The sequence below is a fragment of the Nannospalax galili genome, unplaced genomic scaffold (genome assembly GCF_000622305.1).
Source record: "Nannospalax galili isolate Female #2095 unplaced genomic scaffold, S.galili_v1.0 scaffold885, whole genome shotgun sequence".
Classification (NCBI taxonomy): domain Eukaryota; kingdom Metazoa; phylum Chordata; class Mammalia; order Rodentia; family Spalacidae; genus Nannospalax; species Nannospalax galili.
The window spans coordinates 351,342-368,138 of NW_008354025.1; the positions used below are offsets into that span (position 1 = coordinate 351,342).

The following is a 16,797-nucleotide window of genomic DNA, read 5'->3' on the forward strand; positions in this document are numbered from 1 at the left end:
CCAAATGCTGGTGAGGATGTGGAGAAAGGGGAACGCTCATTTACTGCTGGTGGGATTGCAAACTTATACAGCCTCTATGGAAAACAGTGTGGAGAACTCTTAAACTAAAAATGAGCTTTTCCTTTTGTCAGCTATTGTCTTCTGTACGCTTGTCTGGGTCTCTCCCCGTGTCTTCTCACAAGACTTTCAGAATAAAGCAATTACTCACCAAGAAACAAAAGCAAAATCGTCCTATTCCCCAGTGGATTCGGATGAAAACCAGTAACAAAATCAAGTACAACTCCAAGAGAAGACACTGGAGGAGAACCAACCTGGGTCTGTGAGGATTCACACACCATGGCATGACTGACTATTTAAGCTGAATCATGGTCATCATTAGGTCCACCAAATGGAACTGAAAGTTTTTATTCTGGAGATTTGAGCACATTGGTTCAATAATAAATATGTAGAACCTTCAAAAAAAAAAAAAAAAAGATAAAAATGAACCTAACCATATGACCCTGTTATACCACTCCTTGGCATATACCCAAAGGACTCATCCTATTGTAGAGATACTTGTACAACCATGTTTATTGCTGCTCTTTTTGCAATAGCTAAGAGATGGAAGCAACCTAAGTGCCCCTCAACTGACAAGTGGTTAACAAAAATGTGGTATATTTACATAATGGAGTTCTATTCAGCAGTAGACAAAGATGAAATAATCAAATTTGCAGGTAAATGGATCTAGAAAGTATTATAATAAGTGAAGTAACACAGACTCAGAGAAAACAATGTGTGTTCTCCCTCATTTGTGGCTCCTAGCACCAAATCCTTTTAAATTCCATGTCCTTTTAATAAGATAATGTTGTACAGCAGTCCTTTCTGCATGAAATAACTACCATCATCATGACATCAGCTGTGCCTGATCACTAAACATTTTCACAATCGCTCTTGTTGATGGTTGTGCTCATTCATTAAAGGAGGGCCAAGCTGGGTCATTGGACCCTCATTGGAGTATCCAGCCAACTAAGCCTTTGAGAGGGAACTGACTGATTCTAAGCACTGCAACAGCTATCAAAATACCTGAAAGTAAATCCTGATTCCATCATTCTCGAGTCTAGCCTTGGCAGACAAAAGAAAATTGAGGAGGAACCCAATAGAGTGATGCTTTTGGAAGCCCTTGTCAAGAAATTCCAATGGACTCACATATGAACATTTGAAAATTGCCCTGTTCTGACTTTTTTCTAGTTCCCTGTCTAGAACTTGTAATGCTAATTACTCTTGCCTTTACTTCTCCTTCACATCTCCTATTCATGATTCAAGGACTTTCTTTTCCCCTTAGAGATGAGAGTTATGCAATTTGGGAGTTTTTTAGATAGACCCATTGAAGGGGTACTCCAATTGCCTCACCCTGTGACCCTGTTTAGCATGGAAGAAGCCAGAGCGGTCTGCGTACCAATTCCCTTTCCACAAGTTGGGTAACCTCTTTAGAGGATGGTGTGATAGGAATAGGAGGTAGGAATTGGCTAGGTAGTTAGGGTAAAAAGACCCCAAAGAAAAGTAGCCAGTTTCTTGGCTAAAAATCACAATGTCCTTGGGCTTCTTAGCAACATACTGTGTTCCAAAGGCCAAAAATGTCTGAAGTATTTGGGAGCTTTTATCTAATCTTTAAAAGATTTTAGGGTTACCTCTTCAGAGAGGGGAATGTTAGAGTAGCCAAAAGCCCATAAAAAATAAATAAAAGAAGAAAGACCAAAAAAGAGCTTAATAATATTTCATTGTATAAATGTACCATAATTTCAATACCCATTCAGCAGTTGATGGATATCTAGTTTGTTTCCATTTCCTGGCTATTTTGAATAGAGCAGCATTCAACATAGATGAACAGGTGTCTCTGTAGTAAGATACAGAGTCCTTTGGGTATATGCCCGAGAATGGCATGGCTTGGTCATGTGGGAGGTCTAATTTTAGCTTTTTGAGCAACTTCCACACTGATTTCCATAGAGGCTGCACCAGTTTTTACTCTCACCAGCAGTGAATTAATGTTCCCCTTACCCTTAACTTTGCCAGCATTTGTTATCCTTTTTATATATTTATTTTTTGGTATTAGCCACTCTGACTAGGGTAAGATTAAATTATGAAGTAGTTTTAATTTGCATTTTCATGATGGCTAAAGATATTTAACATTAAAAGAAATATTGTTAGCTATTTGTGTTTCTTGATTAGAGAATTCTGAGTTTAATTCTTTGTCCCAATTTGCAGTTGGATTATTTTTTAATGTTAAGTTGTTTTAGTTCTTTGTGTATTCTAGATACCGTCTGTCAGACGAATTTTTCCCATTCTGTAGGCTGTCTCTTGATATGAATGATAATGTCCTTTGCTATACAAAGTTTTTTTTAGTTCATAAGGTCCCTGGCTTGTTCAGAAAGTTCTTTCCTGTGCCTATCATTTCCAGTGTATTGCCTATTTCTCTTCCGTCAGATTCAACGTATCAGGTCCTATGTTGTCCTTGATCCATTTGGAGTTGAGGTTTGTGCATATTGATGTGTAAGGATGTAGTTTCATTCTTCTAAATGTGGCTATTCATTTTGAACAGCACCATTTATTAAACATGCTTTTTGTCTGAAAAAAAGATTAATATAACCAGTAAAATTTACTGATTAATACACCCAGTTAGAATTTCCATACTTTTAAGAGGCTCCTTAGTTTTTTATTTTTAATATTGTGATAAGAGTGACTTAAAATATCATATAATATGATTCTTGTTTTCAAAAAATCATTACCCCAAAGCCTGCATACTTGTATCCACATACATTATCATGTTTCAGAAATTGGCGTTCATCTGTACTTTTAATAGCTTTCTTAATAGCAAAAGAGTGACTTTTAAAAATAATTTTGTAATAAATTAAATTTTTAATAAATTTAAATGAGTTTTTATTTCTTACAGAGAAAGATTCCACTCTGAAAGGGACTTCTAAAACCCCTTCAGCATTATCACAGCCGTCAAAAGCTAAGCTAATGTCTAGTTCTGTTGTTGTTAGACTTGCAGATTTCAATATATACCAGGTATGTCTTTTTTAATTAATCTAATCACAAATCTTTTTAGTGTCTCATAGAGCAACCCTATTAACCAATACCATCTTTTATTTTAAAATGCCTTCACTGATTTTGTGAAATGCAAATTAGATGGGGTAGAAAATATCAGTTCATTCATTTAAATTTGTTGTTACCTTGAATTGGCCAAACTGAAGTCAAGGGAATAGTACTGCCCGAAACTTCTGACACCAATTACTCTGTTCAGGTTTAGTATTGCACTTAAAACACTCAGGGAACTCACTGAAATCTTTTATATTCACTTTTACAAGGAAAAAAAATACAAAGTAGAATTAGCCTTGGAAAGAGATGCATGGGGCACAGTATGTGAATTCAGTATATGAATGTGGAATTCAGGGCTGCTGACATAGCTCAGTGGTGGAGACTGCCTAACATTTATGAGCCTGGTGTTCCTCCCAGCACCACAGTGTACATGTGGAATAATGTACATGAAATCTTTCCTTTGTGGTTGAATTCATATTGGAGTAGACTGATAGCAGGTGACTCAAAGCCTTCCCTGACCTCCAACTGCTAATAACACTGTCCAGTGTGACCAACCCAACATCCAGTCTTCTAGTTTTCTTAAAATATCAGTTGGCACTGTGAATAGTAAATTGTAGTTTCTCGTTCTCTCTTAGGAGCAGGGACAAAGGCCAGAACTCCTCTTGGAGGCCAAATTTCTAATTGCACAGTGGTCTTTGTAGAAGAACCTAAAATGACTTTTAGATTCCCTGAACTATTATGTATTAACCAGACTATGAGCATATTATGATGATCATGATGATGATGATGATGATGATGATGATGATGATTATGTCTTTTTGAGACAGGGTCTCCCTGTAGCCCCAGCTGATCTGGCACTCGCTATACAGACCAGGCTGGTCTCGATCTCACAGAGCTCCACCTGCCTCTGACTCCTGAGTGCTGGGACTAAAGGCGCCTAGCAACCGTAAATATATTTTATGCTAAGAACTCTGCCCCATTTGTACTGTTTCACTCAGGCTGTAATCATACAACAGAGTCTAATACCATAATCTTTAATAGCAATCAATCAATAATTGCCTTATTTTTAAAAATAAAAATAATTTTCAGATTTGTATAATCATTTATAAATTGCTCTGGTTTATTTTGGTAAATCTGTGGCTTTATCTGAAAAGTTTTCATTTAAATATACTTACAGCCCTGATTATTTTCTTACTGTGAATAAATTTTATGTAATGTAGCTTTTTTATTTACTGATAGATTTTTTTTTAATTGGTTTTTTTTTTTTTTTTTTTTTAGGAGTAGGATCTCATGTAGCATAGACTGGCCGTGAATTACCTATGTGGCTGAGACTGCCTCTACCTCCCAAGGGCTGGTATTACAGGCATGCACCACTACACCCAAGACTTTAAATTTTAAGATTTAAATAAAACCATAAGGAAATGAGCAAGAGTAATCACTTATTATTTCAATTAAGTGTTGTAAAGAAACCCTGCATATAGAAACATTTTTTACAAAAAACCAGAAAAGTGACAGGAAATAGAACAGTATTTATTCTGAATTTGGATAGTATTTTAACTATTAAAAATATGCTATTGCAGGCCGAGTGTGATGATACACATCTTTTATCCCGGGACCTGGGAGGCAGAGGCAGGCAGATTTCTGTGAGATCAAGACCAGCTTGGGATGGTAGTTCCAGGTCATCTGGGACTACATAGTTAGACCCTGTCTCAAGAAAACAAAACAAAACAAAACAAACAAAAAAGCCATTGCTTACTGAGTTGACAAATAAGTGAAAGGATTTGTTTCTGCATGTGGAGAAAGACTTTTAAAACTGTTAAATGTAAGAAGTTGCCCTGAATTTATAAATTGTACAAATACCAAAAGTTTGATTATTATAAGAAGAAATATTGTCAAAAGAAAATGTACTCTATTTATACTTCAGCCAGTTTTGATGGCACACACCTTTAAACCCAGCACTTGAGAGGCAGAGGTCTCTGTGAGATTGAGGCCAACCTGGTTTATATAGGGAGTTCAAAGCTGGCTGGGGTTACAGGGAGACCCTGTCTAAAAAATAAAAAGAGCACTGGCTGCTCTTGCAGAGGACCAGCGTTTGAGTCCCAGCACCCACATGAGGCTAACAACCATCCGTAACTCCAGTTTCAGGGGAATCCAGCACCCTCTTCTGACCTCCATGGGCATTGTGTGACATGTATGCACTTAACACACATGCAGGCAATACACTCATACACATAAAATGAAAATAAAATATAAAATATTAAAACAATAAATAGGGGCTGGAGAGATGGCTCAGTGGTTAAGACCACTGACTGCTATTGCAGAGGACCCAGGTTCGATTCCCAGCACCGACATGGCGGCTACAAACAGTTCTTAACTCCAATTCCAGGGGAATCCGAAGCTGTCTTCTGACCTCCGCTGCATTGCACGACACAGGTGCACTCACATACATGCAGGCAATACACTCATACACATAAAATAAAAATAATAAATAAAAAATAAAACATTAAAGTATTTAAAAACAACAAAAATTTGGAAAGTGAAGTGTATGTTATATAAATCCTTTGGAAGGGACTTTATCTGGTATAATTTAAGCAAACATGTTTTCTTAGGTCTCTACAGCAGAGCAGTGCCGTTCGTCCCCCAAGAGCATGATTTCCTGCAATAAAAAATCCCTGTATCTTCCACAAGAAATGTCAGCTATCTACATAGAATTCACAGAGTATTACTATCCTGATGGAAAGGACTTTCCAAGTAAGAGAGTTTTTTATTTTGTTATTATTTGTACATTATTGGATTTTTTTAAAGCAAAACTTTGGGTTTTATAAATGCTATACAGAAAAATAAAAGTCCATTCTTTACACTTATTGTCACTGTATTTAGATCATATCTTTTACATAACATTTGTACATACTGTTATTATGTGTTTATGTGTCCTTTTTCCTCAGTATTATCCTCACCTTTGATGGCAGAAATCTTGTGGTGTTTCTAACTGGTTTTATTCTTGAGTCTGTGCTATTAGCCTGTATTTTATGCTTGATAGCTATTCATTAAATGAAGAATGAATGAATGTTAGTTGTAGAAGAAGGTCATTTTTTTTTCTTTGTAAGACTCCGTTTTTAGGTCAGCTATATAAAATTCCATTTTATTAAAAAATGAATAATTGAAATTTACTTTTAGCTATTGGGAAATTTTCTTGACTGTCATAGCTATTTTGGCTTCCTAAAGTTAAAATGATTTTATATTTATTTCTTTGGATATTAAAATTATTTTTTTTGTTTCATTTTACCTGATCTTCAAACTAAATATTTTCCTTTGTTTATGTGGTGCTTTCTCTGTCTCTCTGTCTCTCTGTCTCTCTGTCTCTGTCTCTCTCTCTCTCTCTCTCTCTCTCTCTCTCTCTCTCTCTCTCTCATGCACAGATATATGTGTGCCTGTGACGCTCAGAGGACAGCTTCAGCTGCCATTCCTTAGGCACTGCCCAGTTTTTTGTTGTTGTTTTGTTTTTATTTTTTTGAAATACGGTCTCACTATATAGCCCTTGCTGGCCTGGCACTTGCTGTGTAAACCAGGTTAGCCTCAAATTTGACAGATCACCTGCCTCTGCTTCCCAAGTGCTGGGATTAAAGGTGTGTGTTACCATGCCCAGCCCACTTCTTTTTCCATGCAGGGTGTCTCACTGGCTTGGCACTTACCAAGTATGCTAGACTGGCTGGCCAACAGGTCTCAGGGACTCCTCCCTGTCTCTGCCTCCCCAGCACTGGGATTAAATTTAGTAGGCCTGCCTGGCTTGTTTAAAATCTGGGTTGTGGAGATTGAACTCAGGTCCTCATGCTTGTAGGACTTTGCCATCTTTGTAATCCTGATTTGTTAATACAGGTTTTCAGTTTCAAAAGTTTTTTTTTTTTTTTTTTTTTTTTTTTTTTTTTTTTTTGGTCTTTTTGAGACAGGGTCTCCCTGTATCCCCAGCTGGCCTGGAACTCACTATGGTGACCAGGCTAGCCTCAAACTCACAGAGATCCACCTGTCTCTGCCTCCTGAGTGCTGGAATTAAAAGGCATGTGGCACCATGCCCGGCTCAAAAGGAAATTTTGGTGTGCATGAAATAGTTTTTGCTTTTGTTGCTGAATAAGGCATTTGAGAAATCAGAGAAAGAGATGTTCAGGTATTTTATCACTTTATCCCTAATTTCTGCCAAATTTGTGACATTTAATTCTTAGTTTTTCTGCCTTTGAACATTGTGTGTGTGTGTGTGTGTGTGTGTTTGTGTGTGTTATTTGTTTCTGCCAATTACCTTCCTAAGATGAGGGAATTAAAATAGGTGAAGACATTTGCTCAGTGTCTTCTCAGTAATAAAATGGCAGAACTGAAACTCCATTGTGGTCCCAAGCCATTGCCTCCTCATTGCCTCGCTGTATGGCTCTTAACCAAGGGTGTTCACGCATCACAGCCTTTTGTCTGTAACTGTCAAATCTTGTTGGAACCCTTCAAATAAAACACATTATTGTGGGCTGAAGAGATGTCTCAGCAGTTAAGAGCACTGACTACTCTTACTGAGGACCCGCGTTCAATTCCCAGCACCCACATGCCGGCTACGAACTGTCCTTAACTCCAGTTCCAGGGGAATCTGAAACCTTCTTCTGACCTCCAAGGCATTGCATGACACGGGTGCACTGGTTTCCATGCAGGCAATACACTCATACACATAAAATAAAAAATAATAAACAAAATATTAAAAAAACAAAACACATTATTGTGCATAAATGAAGCATGTCATTGAACAAGTAATTTTTCTTCAGAGTTGACTAGTTTCAAGGTTGGATGATTTCTTACATAGGTTTATTTCTACCAGTTAGCATGTGTCAAAGGAATTGTAAACCCATTCTCTAAACTGTACATTTTTTTCTAAAAAAAATCTGTAAAATTCTCTTCTGTCACTTTAAGCCCTACCCCCTAGATACTTAGTAGTGGTATCTCTCTGTCATGCTAGCTATTAATATTTTAACTTTTAATTTTATGAAAAATTTCTTAAACAAAAATAGGGAATATAGTCATATGAGTCTTGATCTTAACCAAAAGGCCAAGAAGCAGTAAAGGAAGGTTGTAATATTGAACCCCAAGTCACTTTTTAATCCTCAGATTACTGTATCTTTGTCTTTTAAACAATACTAGGCAATCTAACCTTTAACGTATATTAATTTGTTTCTATTGTGAAAGTTACATGTGCTCATATTTTTTAAAAAGGAAACTGTCCAAATTAAAAGTTGTCAATAAGTCTGCAGTTTAGGGATACCTGTTAAATGTAAAGATGTTGGTTTCCTGTGGTACGGCAGCCAATACTGCAAACTCTGGCCTCAGCAGCAGGACTTCGTTTTCTCATAGTTCTGGATGCTGGAAGTGAGAGAGATGAAGGGGTTTCCTTTGAGATCTCACTCTTCCTTGTCTTCTCTGTCTCCTCTATATCTCCACATAATCATCCTTCTATGTGTCTGTCCTGATCTTTTGCTCCAAGGACACCAGTCACACTGGACTAGGGCCCGCTCATATAGTCTCATTTTGCCTTAATTTCTTCCATAAGAGCTCTATTTCCAAGAAGTCACATTATGAGTTACTGAGATTAGGACTTCAGAATAGCAGTTTGAAGGCATGGGGCAGACATTTGGAAAAGTATAGTGTTCTTAATCCTGTTTGTAATGCATATGCTTCTTTTGCATATTTGATTCGTATCCTGCCCCTTTCCCTTAATGTTATGAACATAGTAAAGGTTTCTCCTACCTCATTTCAGATGCTTTTAGGGCTCAGGTATAACACAGTGGTAGAGTACTTGCCCAACAGGTGTGATGCCTTATATTTAATCCCCTCCACCATCAAAACCAACCAGCCAGCAAAACAAACAAAAACTCCGGTCAGACAACAAACAAGCAAATAAATATGGTCATCCATAGACCCCTGTTGGGAACGACATGCAGATCTTCCTATGCAGTGCTGTTTCTCCCCTTGCCCCAACCTTGGGAGCCACATTTCCTCCCTAGTCTTCTTCGTGGCTGCTTTCATCACTCAGTCTTTACTTAGAAACTCCCTCCTGTCCAGAATGTGATGCATTCTCCTCACATCCTTCTTTCTTTTTTTATTCCCAAAGACAAACACCTGCACAACACAACTGCACGTTTCTGATAGACTTGAATTATGTATTTTTTCATTTCATATCCATCTCATATAATAAACTGAAAAAATTTTAAAATAGGACATGCTTGATTTTTTTGATATTCTTTGTGTTTAGCATAGTTTATAAAATGTCTACTTTCAGTGAATCTTTTTCCTCAAGTAAAGACAAGCCCCCACAGTGCATATGCAGAACACTGGTAGAATATAGTAGAATGTGGTAGAACATGCTCTTTTTTGGTTTCTTACATGTCGGGATTTGCTTTCCTTAAATTCATTTTGTGTAGAAATTCTAGGTATATATTCTGCTTTACAATTTTTTTTTAGTTTTGTTTGTTTTATGTTTTTAAGACTGACTTTAATCTCAAAATCACCTATTAATAAACCAATTTCCTTTTCATTGACTTCACTTAAATCTTAAATGCATGGTTTGTTAAACAAAGACTCTAAATAATATTTATCATGTCTGCTGCATATAACAAACATGAATCACTTTCCACAAAAATTCATTGACTCCTGAACATCTTTTTACTATAAATACAGGTATCAAAACAACGCTCTATTTTGATACTACTAATAGCGTCCACACTTCTTCAAAAACAAGCACAATTTTGTGACAGTATTCCTTGTACCTGCTCCTTTAAACAATTTCAGCTACATTTCTCCAAGGTGCATAAAGTATGCCATTGCTTTTACTTTTCAGAAACATACAGGTGTTCCTTTCTACCTGACATTCCTTGCCATGTTTTCATATTGTAAGCTGGAATTGGATTTTAAGTCATGCAGGTTCACGTTTAAATCACAATGGCTTAACAACAGAAAGAAACATTGTGCTGCAGTTTTTCCCAGTTAACCTGAAAACAATGGGTATATATGTTAAATATATTCTTACAAATGTTCATGTCATGTTTAACTGCTGGAATTCTTTTGCTTGAATGTGTGGATATTTTGCATTGTGATGCTTAGTCAAGACATTAACATGCATACCAGGTTGTTGACTTAAGGCAAGTTTGAGATCCACTAAAATGAATTGTTGTATGCCTGTGTTTCTGGTGGCTGTGAAAGTTTCATGTCTTCTTTGCACATCAGTGAGATTTCTCAGATCCTGAAGTATAACTTTAATGCTAGCAAATTCTACTTTGCTAATAGTGGTTTGCTCCATGCATTCACTGTTCCACTGGAATGATTTATTCCATTCATAGTAAGGCTTGTTACTAATCTAACAGATGGAGGAGCTGTGAGTTATTTAGGTCCACACTTTACTTTCAGGTTGTGTTCTGTTCTCATAGATTGACCTTGGTGACCCAATAATCTTGCCTGTTTACTTTCTAAGTATCATATCTTCATCATTTTCAAGGCCCCAGCCAACCAAACCTTTGCCTATTCTTTTTGTCCTTATTCACGTTCTTCCACAAATGAAAATCACAGGAACTTAACTGCTGACATAAACAACTTAAGGGTGGGTCAGAGGTTTCCATCCTCCTCAGCTGGCTTCATTGGTCTTAGGCTTTTGGGAAGCGAGATTATCACATGAAAAGGCATGATGAAGGAAAGCCTCTCACCTCATAGAGCAGCCAGGAAACAGACTGAATTTCTAGAGTAAAGGATTTTTTCTAACAATAAAACCCATATTTATTCAACTAAGACCAAAAATTGGTTATACAGAAGGTAGTGTCAATAAAATCAAATGAGGCATATAGTTACCAGAAAGTGGGGGAGCCTCACCGGAATGTCACGTGTACTGGTGAAATTGGGGTCTCCTCTCAGGGTTCTTGGTCTTGTAGAATATAAGATCTTTACCAAGAAGGTCTGAAGCCAACATAGCTTTTATGGTTGGTATCTATGTGCACAAGTGATAATTCTCTCTAATTGTAAATGTTAGTTTCTTGGGGGAGGGGGACTGTAAAAAGTATATACGTATTTGGTTATTTGGAAGTTACTTCAGTTGTTACTTTACCTCAAGCAGCATTCTAAGCCTGGATCAAAGTGGAAAGTAAAATTGTCCATGTTCCCTCCTCTTAGAGTTTCTGTCTAGCATATCATTTCCTAAGAATATGGTTATTAGATTTAAATGATGCAGATTTTGATTCAGATGATAAAGTTTGTACAGAATAGGTCATGAAGGGGCAGAGCTTTGATATGATGCTTCAAGAAGGTCATGTTTTTAGAAATTTGCTTTGTTGTGACTATAACCTTAGAAAAAAATCTAAATAGCACTTCCTATTTATACATCTGATTTATTAAACTATTTTTCAGTTAGTGAAACAGAAAAATGTTTTATGTCTATATTTACTTTTATTCATGTTACTCTAACTTCATATATGACATTTCAAACAATTTTATTTTAAGAAAGAATGAAACTTGTTAAAAATATCTTTTCTTCCCTCAGGAAATGCTGAGCACTTTCTGTTCATTAATGGTGCTTACATTTTTTTTTCCTCTGTAGTTCCATCTCCCAACCTCTATAGCCAGCTGAATGCACTACAGTTTACTGTGGATGAAAGAAGCATTCTGTGGTTAAATCAGTTTCTGTTGGATTTAAAACAGAGTCTTAATCAATTCATGACTGTGTACAAGTTGAATGACAATTCAAAATCTGACGAGCATGTCGATATCCGAGTTGATGGTTTGATGCTGAAGGTATTGTATGAACAAGTGGCTGCAAGAACGGGGCTATTTTTATAGACACAAGGTTGGCAGTGGTACAGTTTCCAGATGTGACATGGGTGAAATCAACTTCTTTATAGTCTGAATTGTGATTTTGAAACTTTAGATTTACTTTTGACTCTCAGTAATAGAAAATCTAAGAGACTGCTTTTTTCCCCATTTGTATATTTCTTAGGATTTAAAGTTTTCCCTAATTTCCATACATTTGAAAGTAAGGTATAGCAGTAAAATTAAAATCTTTGGTCACTGCTGGTGAGATGGCTCATCAGGTAAAGGCACTTGCTGCCAAGTCTGGTGACCCGAGTTCAATCCCCAGGACCCACATGGTGGAAGGAGAGAACTGCCTCCTGCAAACTATCCTCTGACCTCCACACCTGCATTGAAGCATGTGCCTTATCCTCCACCCCAATAAATAGATAAATGGAGTTTTAAAATGGGGGTAGGGGGACACTTGCTGCTATACCTGATGACTTGAGTTTGATCCCAAGGATCCATATGATGGAAAGAGAACTGAGCCCGTACCATGGCATAGGTGCACCGCCCCCACCCCACACAATAAATAAATGTTAAGAAAAGTTTTTTAAATTTTTATGATTTTTTTCTACTATGAGTCTTAAAATTTTTTTCTTATAAAAAAGATTAAGTATGCTACAAAGCTTTTAAATTATATGATGTGTATTTGTTTATATTTAGTCTATTACTAATGTCCAAAGATAGCAAGAAATTGTTTTTTATTTTAGGCAAGTAGCCACTAATCTGAGCCCTGTACATACTTAACATTTTAAAGGAAAGCGTTTACAAGCCAAAAATTTAGTAAATACAATAAGACCAGGACATAGATCAAAATTTGTTTCAAGGTCTACTGTTGGTAGATTATATACCCTAACCTCTTCTTTGTACATTTTACTAATAATAATTTCTGGTATAGGTAAAGTTCTGAAAGATCTTCTAAAAATTAATATAAAAGGACAGGTTTTATAACAGTTACAGTTGAGACAGAATTATATAATGAAATTACGTTTTCTGAGTATGAGCAATGTTTAAAACCACTTTGAGCTCTTTGATGTGAATATTCTGAATGCTGGATTTAATTCACTTTTGAAAATTCTTTCGAATAGTTTGACCTATCCTCTTAGCTTTATTTGCTTAATAGTTCCTCCCCATTTGCTTCCTGAGTGATGGGATTACAGGTGTGTGCCATCACACTCAGCCCAGAAAACTGATTCTATTGGCATTTATCTGGTTATCCATCCAATCACCCCCTAAATCACTGACATTTAAAAGTATTTTAACAAAAATATCCATTTTCCAGACTTAGTAATTTTTCTGTATATTCAGAGCATAGTAAACATTTAGTATTTCCTTCCTTCCTTCCTTTCTTTCTTTCTTTCTTTCTTTCTTTCTTTCTTTCTTTCTTTCACTTACTTTAGTGCTAGGCACTACATCTAGGGCCTTGTATATACTAGGCATGCAGTCTGCCATTGAGCTACATCTTCCAGACCTGTATTGTTTTTATCTTGTGATTATTATATGTTAACAATACATCATCATGAACGTTATTCATTCATATTACGATTCTTAAGAAGCTTGTTCTCTTCTTTAGTGGTTAATTGGTTGACTACCTTTTATTGAATTTATTGAAAGACTTGAAAGAGGAAAAGGCAGTGTTTTATATCTGGATAGGAAAAAAGTATCTCGGGGGAAAGTGTCAAGAAAAGTCCTAACCTAACTCTTTTATTGAACTATATGGATTTGTAAGTTGGACTAGATGAATTTTTTTTCTCTTCTAGTTTGTCATTCCTTCTGAAATGAAAGCGGAGTGTCATCAGGATCAGCCACACACAGTATCGATTCAGAGCTCTGAAATGATTGCCACAAATACGAGGCACTGTCCAAACTGCAGGCATTCTGATCTGGAAGCTTTGTTTCAAGACTTCAAAGATTGTGACTTTTTTAGCAAAACATATACTAGATTCCCCAAAACCTGTGACAGTTTTAATCTTCTACATCCAATCTTCCAGAGACATGCCCATGAACAGGATACCAAGATGCATGAAGTTTACAAAGGGAATATTACTCCCAAATTGAATAAAAACACTCTTAAAACAGCTGCTGCCACTGATGTGTGGGCTGTGCACTTTTCTCAATTTTGGATAGACTATGAGGGGATGAAAAGTGGAAAAGGACGGCCGATAAGTTTTGTAGATTCTTTCCCTCTGTCTCTCTGGATTTGTCAACCAAGTAGATACGCAGAGTCACAGAAAGAGCTCCAGACCTGTGATCAGGTCTCTCTTAATACCTCCCAAAGTGAGTCTAGTGATCTGGCTGGCCGACTGAAGCGGAAGAGGCTCCTGAAGGAGTATTACAGTACAGAGTCTGAGCCCTCGGCCAGTGGCGCTCAGAAGCCTTCATCAGATACAGGTTTAAGGTTTTCTTCTTCCTCTGCAGATGCAGATATTCACATCCTGGTCCACGTTCATAAACATGTCAGTATGCAGCTCAATCACTACCAGTATCTGTTCCTACTTTTCCTACACGAGTCACTCATTCTGCTTTCAGATAACCTACGGAAAGATGTAGAAGCCGTGACAGGCAGTCCTGCTAGTCAGACAACCATTTGCATTGGAATTCTACTTCGAAGTGCAGAACTGGCTCTGTTGCTTCATCCAGTGGATCGTGCAGATACTCTTAAGTCTCCGGTTTCTGAAAGTGTGAGCCCATTGGGTACTACTGATTATTTGCCCACGGAAAATGGGGGATTTTTATCTTCAAAGAGAAGACAAGATAGTAGTGGTATAAATCGAATTAGGAATGTTCCTCTTAATCATATTCCAGATAACAGATCCATGAGTGTTGATCTTAGCCATGTCCCTTTAAAAGACCCTTTGCTTTTTAAATCAGCTAGTGACACAAATCTGCAAAAAGGTACTTACTTTCTGGACTGTTTATCAGATAAACATTTAGGGAAAATAAGTGAAGATGAAAGTAGTGGACTTGTTTACAAGAGTGGCTCAGGAGAAGCTATGGCAGAAGTGAGTGGCAGAAAGCATCCACCTTGCACAGACTCAGATAGCATCTTAAACTACAGAGAAGACTCAAATACGAGATCTTTTGATAGTGATGGCAATCAAAGCATGCTTGCAAACACTTTGGCTAGTAAAGGGAATGAAATTATAGAATCAATCTTCAAATCTGAGGATTTCCTTCCAGAAACAGCTCTGCTATCTGAGAACCTGGAAACCAGTCAAGGAGAGGCACCCCCAGCCAGAACACTTAAATCTCAGTCATCGCTAAGGTAATGATACCGTTGGATTTTTTGTTGTTGTTGTTTTGGCTGAGTGTGTGTACATGTCAGCATGTTTTGATTTGGGGCAGAAAATTTCATGATAAAATGTTGTATTGTTAAAGTTAAGAGAGTAGATCTTTCAAAATATGATAACCCTTGGAGAGTATATATTTAAATATAACTTTTAAACTTTTAGGTACTATGTGCATCCGTTTTGTTTTGGATTTTTTTTTTCCCTTTGTTGTTGCTATTGTTTTGACAGGTCTTGTTGTGTAGTTCTAGTTGGCCTAGAATTTGCAGTAATCCTCTTACCGCTGTCTTCCCAGTGCTGGGATTATAGGCATGTACCACCACCTCAGCTCTTCAGGTATTTTAAGACAAAGTTCTTTTCCATAACTGTAGCAATTTTCTATTAATTTTGTTTGATAATAGTGCAAAACCTAAGGACCGTTGCCCATCCAACCTGGCTCCACTCTGTGTTTCTTACAAGAACATGAAGAGAAGCTCCTCACAGATGTCTCTGGATTCCGTCTCACTGGATAGCATGATGTTGGAAGAGCAGTTGTTAGAAAGTGATGGCAGCGATAGCCATTTGTTTTTGGAAAAAGGTAAATCAGGGCAATTTAAGAATTCTTACTACATATGGACAAATCTTCCAAGAAGGATGTTACTTAAGTCTTTTTAGTTACACTCAGTGATAGTTAACTACATCTCACAGAGGCCTTCCTTCGCATGCATTCATCCCTGTTCTCCTGGAGTATGGAATTTCTCATGGTTCCTCTCTTGCTCCTTTTGAAAAACAATTTTTTAATTTATTCTTTCACAAGTTTGTACATCTATATAATGCATTTTGAGCATATCCCCCATATTCCTCTCTTATCCCCCACATACTTCTTCTGGAATTCTTCCCAGAATGCCTTCCTCCTCCTTTCATGTCCTCTGTTTAATAACCCATTGACTTCAGTGACAGTTGCTTGCATGTACATGTGTGTGGGCTAATTACTGAATCGCAGGCTACTTACCAGTGCTACAACACTGAAGAAAAATGACTGCCTCTTCCCTAAGCCATTAATTGCTAATAGTTCCTCCTCTACAGGTGTGATCCTATGTGCCACTCCCCAATCCATGCTGGAATTTTCATAGGCTTGATCTTGTGCAGGACTTGTCCTGGTAACTGCAGCTGCTGTGAGTTTGTGAGTGGAACAGCTGTGCCATGCCCAGAAGACAGCATTTCACTGCGCTCCTTCCGTCTTCTGGCTCTTCTCTGATGTTCCCTGAGCCTTGGAGGGAAGTGAGGAATGCTGACCTAAATGTCCCATAGAGCGCTGAACACTTAACAGTAACTTGTTCTCTGTACTTTGACGAGTTTTGACCCATTATGAGTCTTTGCAGTAACCCACTGTTTCTTCAATTTTTTGAGGGGTTCTTTTGTCTTTTTTTGTCTCTTTTAAAAATTATTTATTTAATAACCACGTACTTAGAAGAAGCATTTCATTACAACAGCATTGACATATTCAGTAACCATTTCCAGAGCTAAGATGCATCTCTTCAAAATTGGCTGTAAATTTTCAGGGTTACGGTTGAATTATTACAGTTATACAATATTGTAC

The 16,797-nt window shown here is 37.2% G+C and overlaps 1 protein-coding gene and 1 pseudogene across 2 annotated transcripts in view; both read left to right on the forward strand.

Moving 5' to 3' along the window:
• Uhrf1bp1l (UHRF1 binding protein 1 like) overlaps positions 1-16,797 on the forward strand; it is a 122,884-nt gene that overhangs the window by 78,919 nt on the left and 27,168 nt on the right. For both annotated transcript variants that reach the window (XM_017802717.2, XM_008851151.2), the window contains exons 11-15: positions 2,927-3,045; positions 5,685-5,826; positions 11,681-11,874; positions 13,692-15,196; positions 15,620-15,795. In XM_017802717.2, the coding sequence (XP_017658206.1) occupies positions 2,927-3,045; positions 5,685-5,826; positions 11,681-11,874; positions 13,692-15,196; positions 15,620-15,795 (2,136 nt within the window). The remainder of the gene's footprint in view (positions 1-2,926; positions 3,046-5,684; positions 5,827-11,680; positions 11,875-13,691; positions 15,197-15,619; positions 15,796-16,797) is intronic.
• Positions 59-473, forward strand: LOC103748502 (annotated as a pseudogene).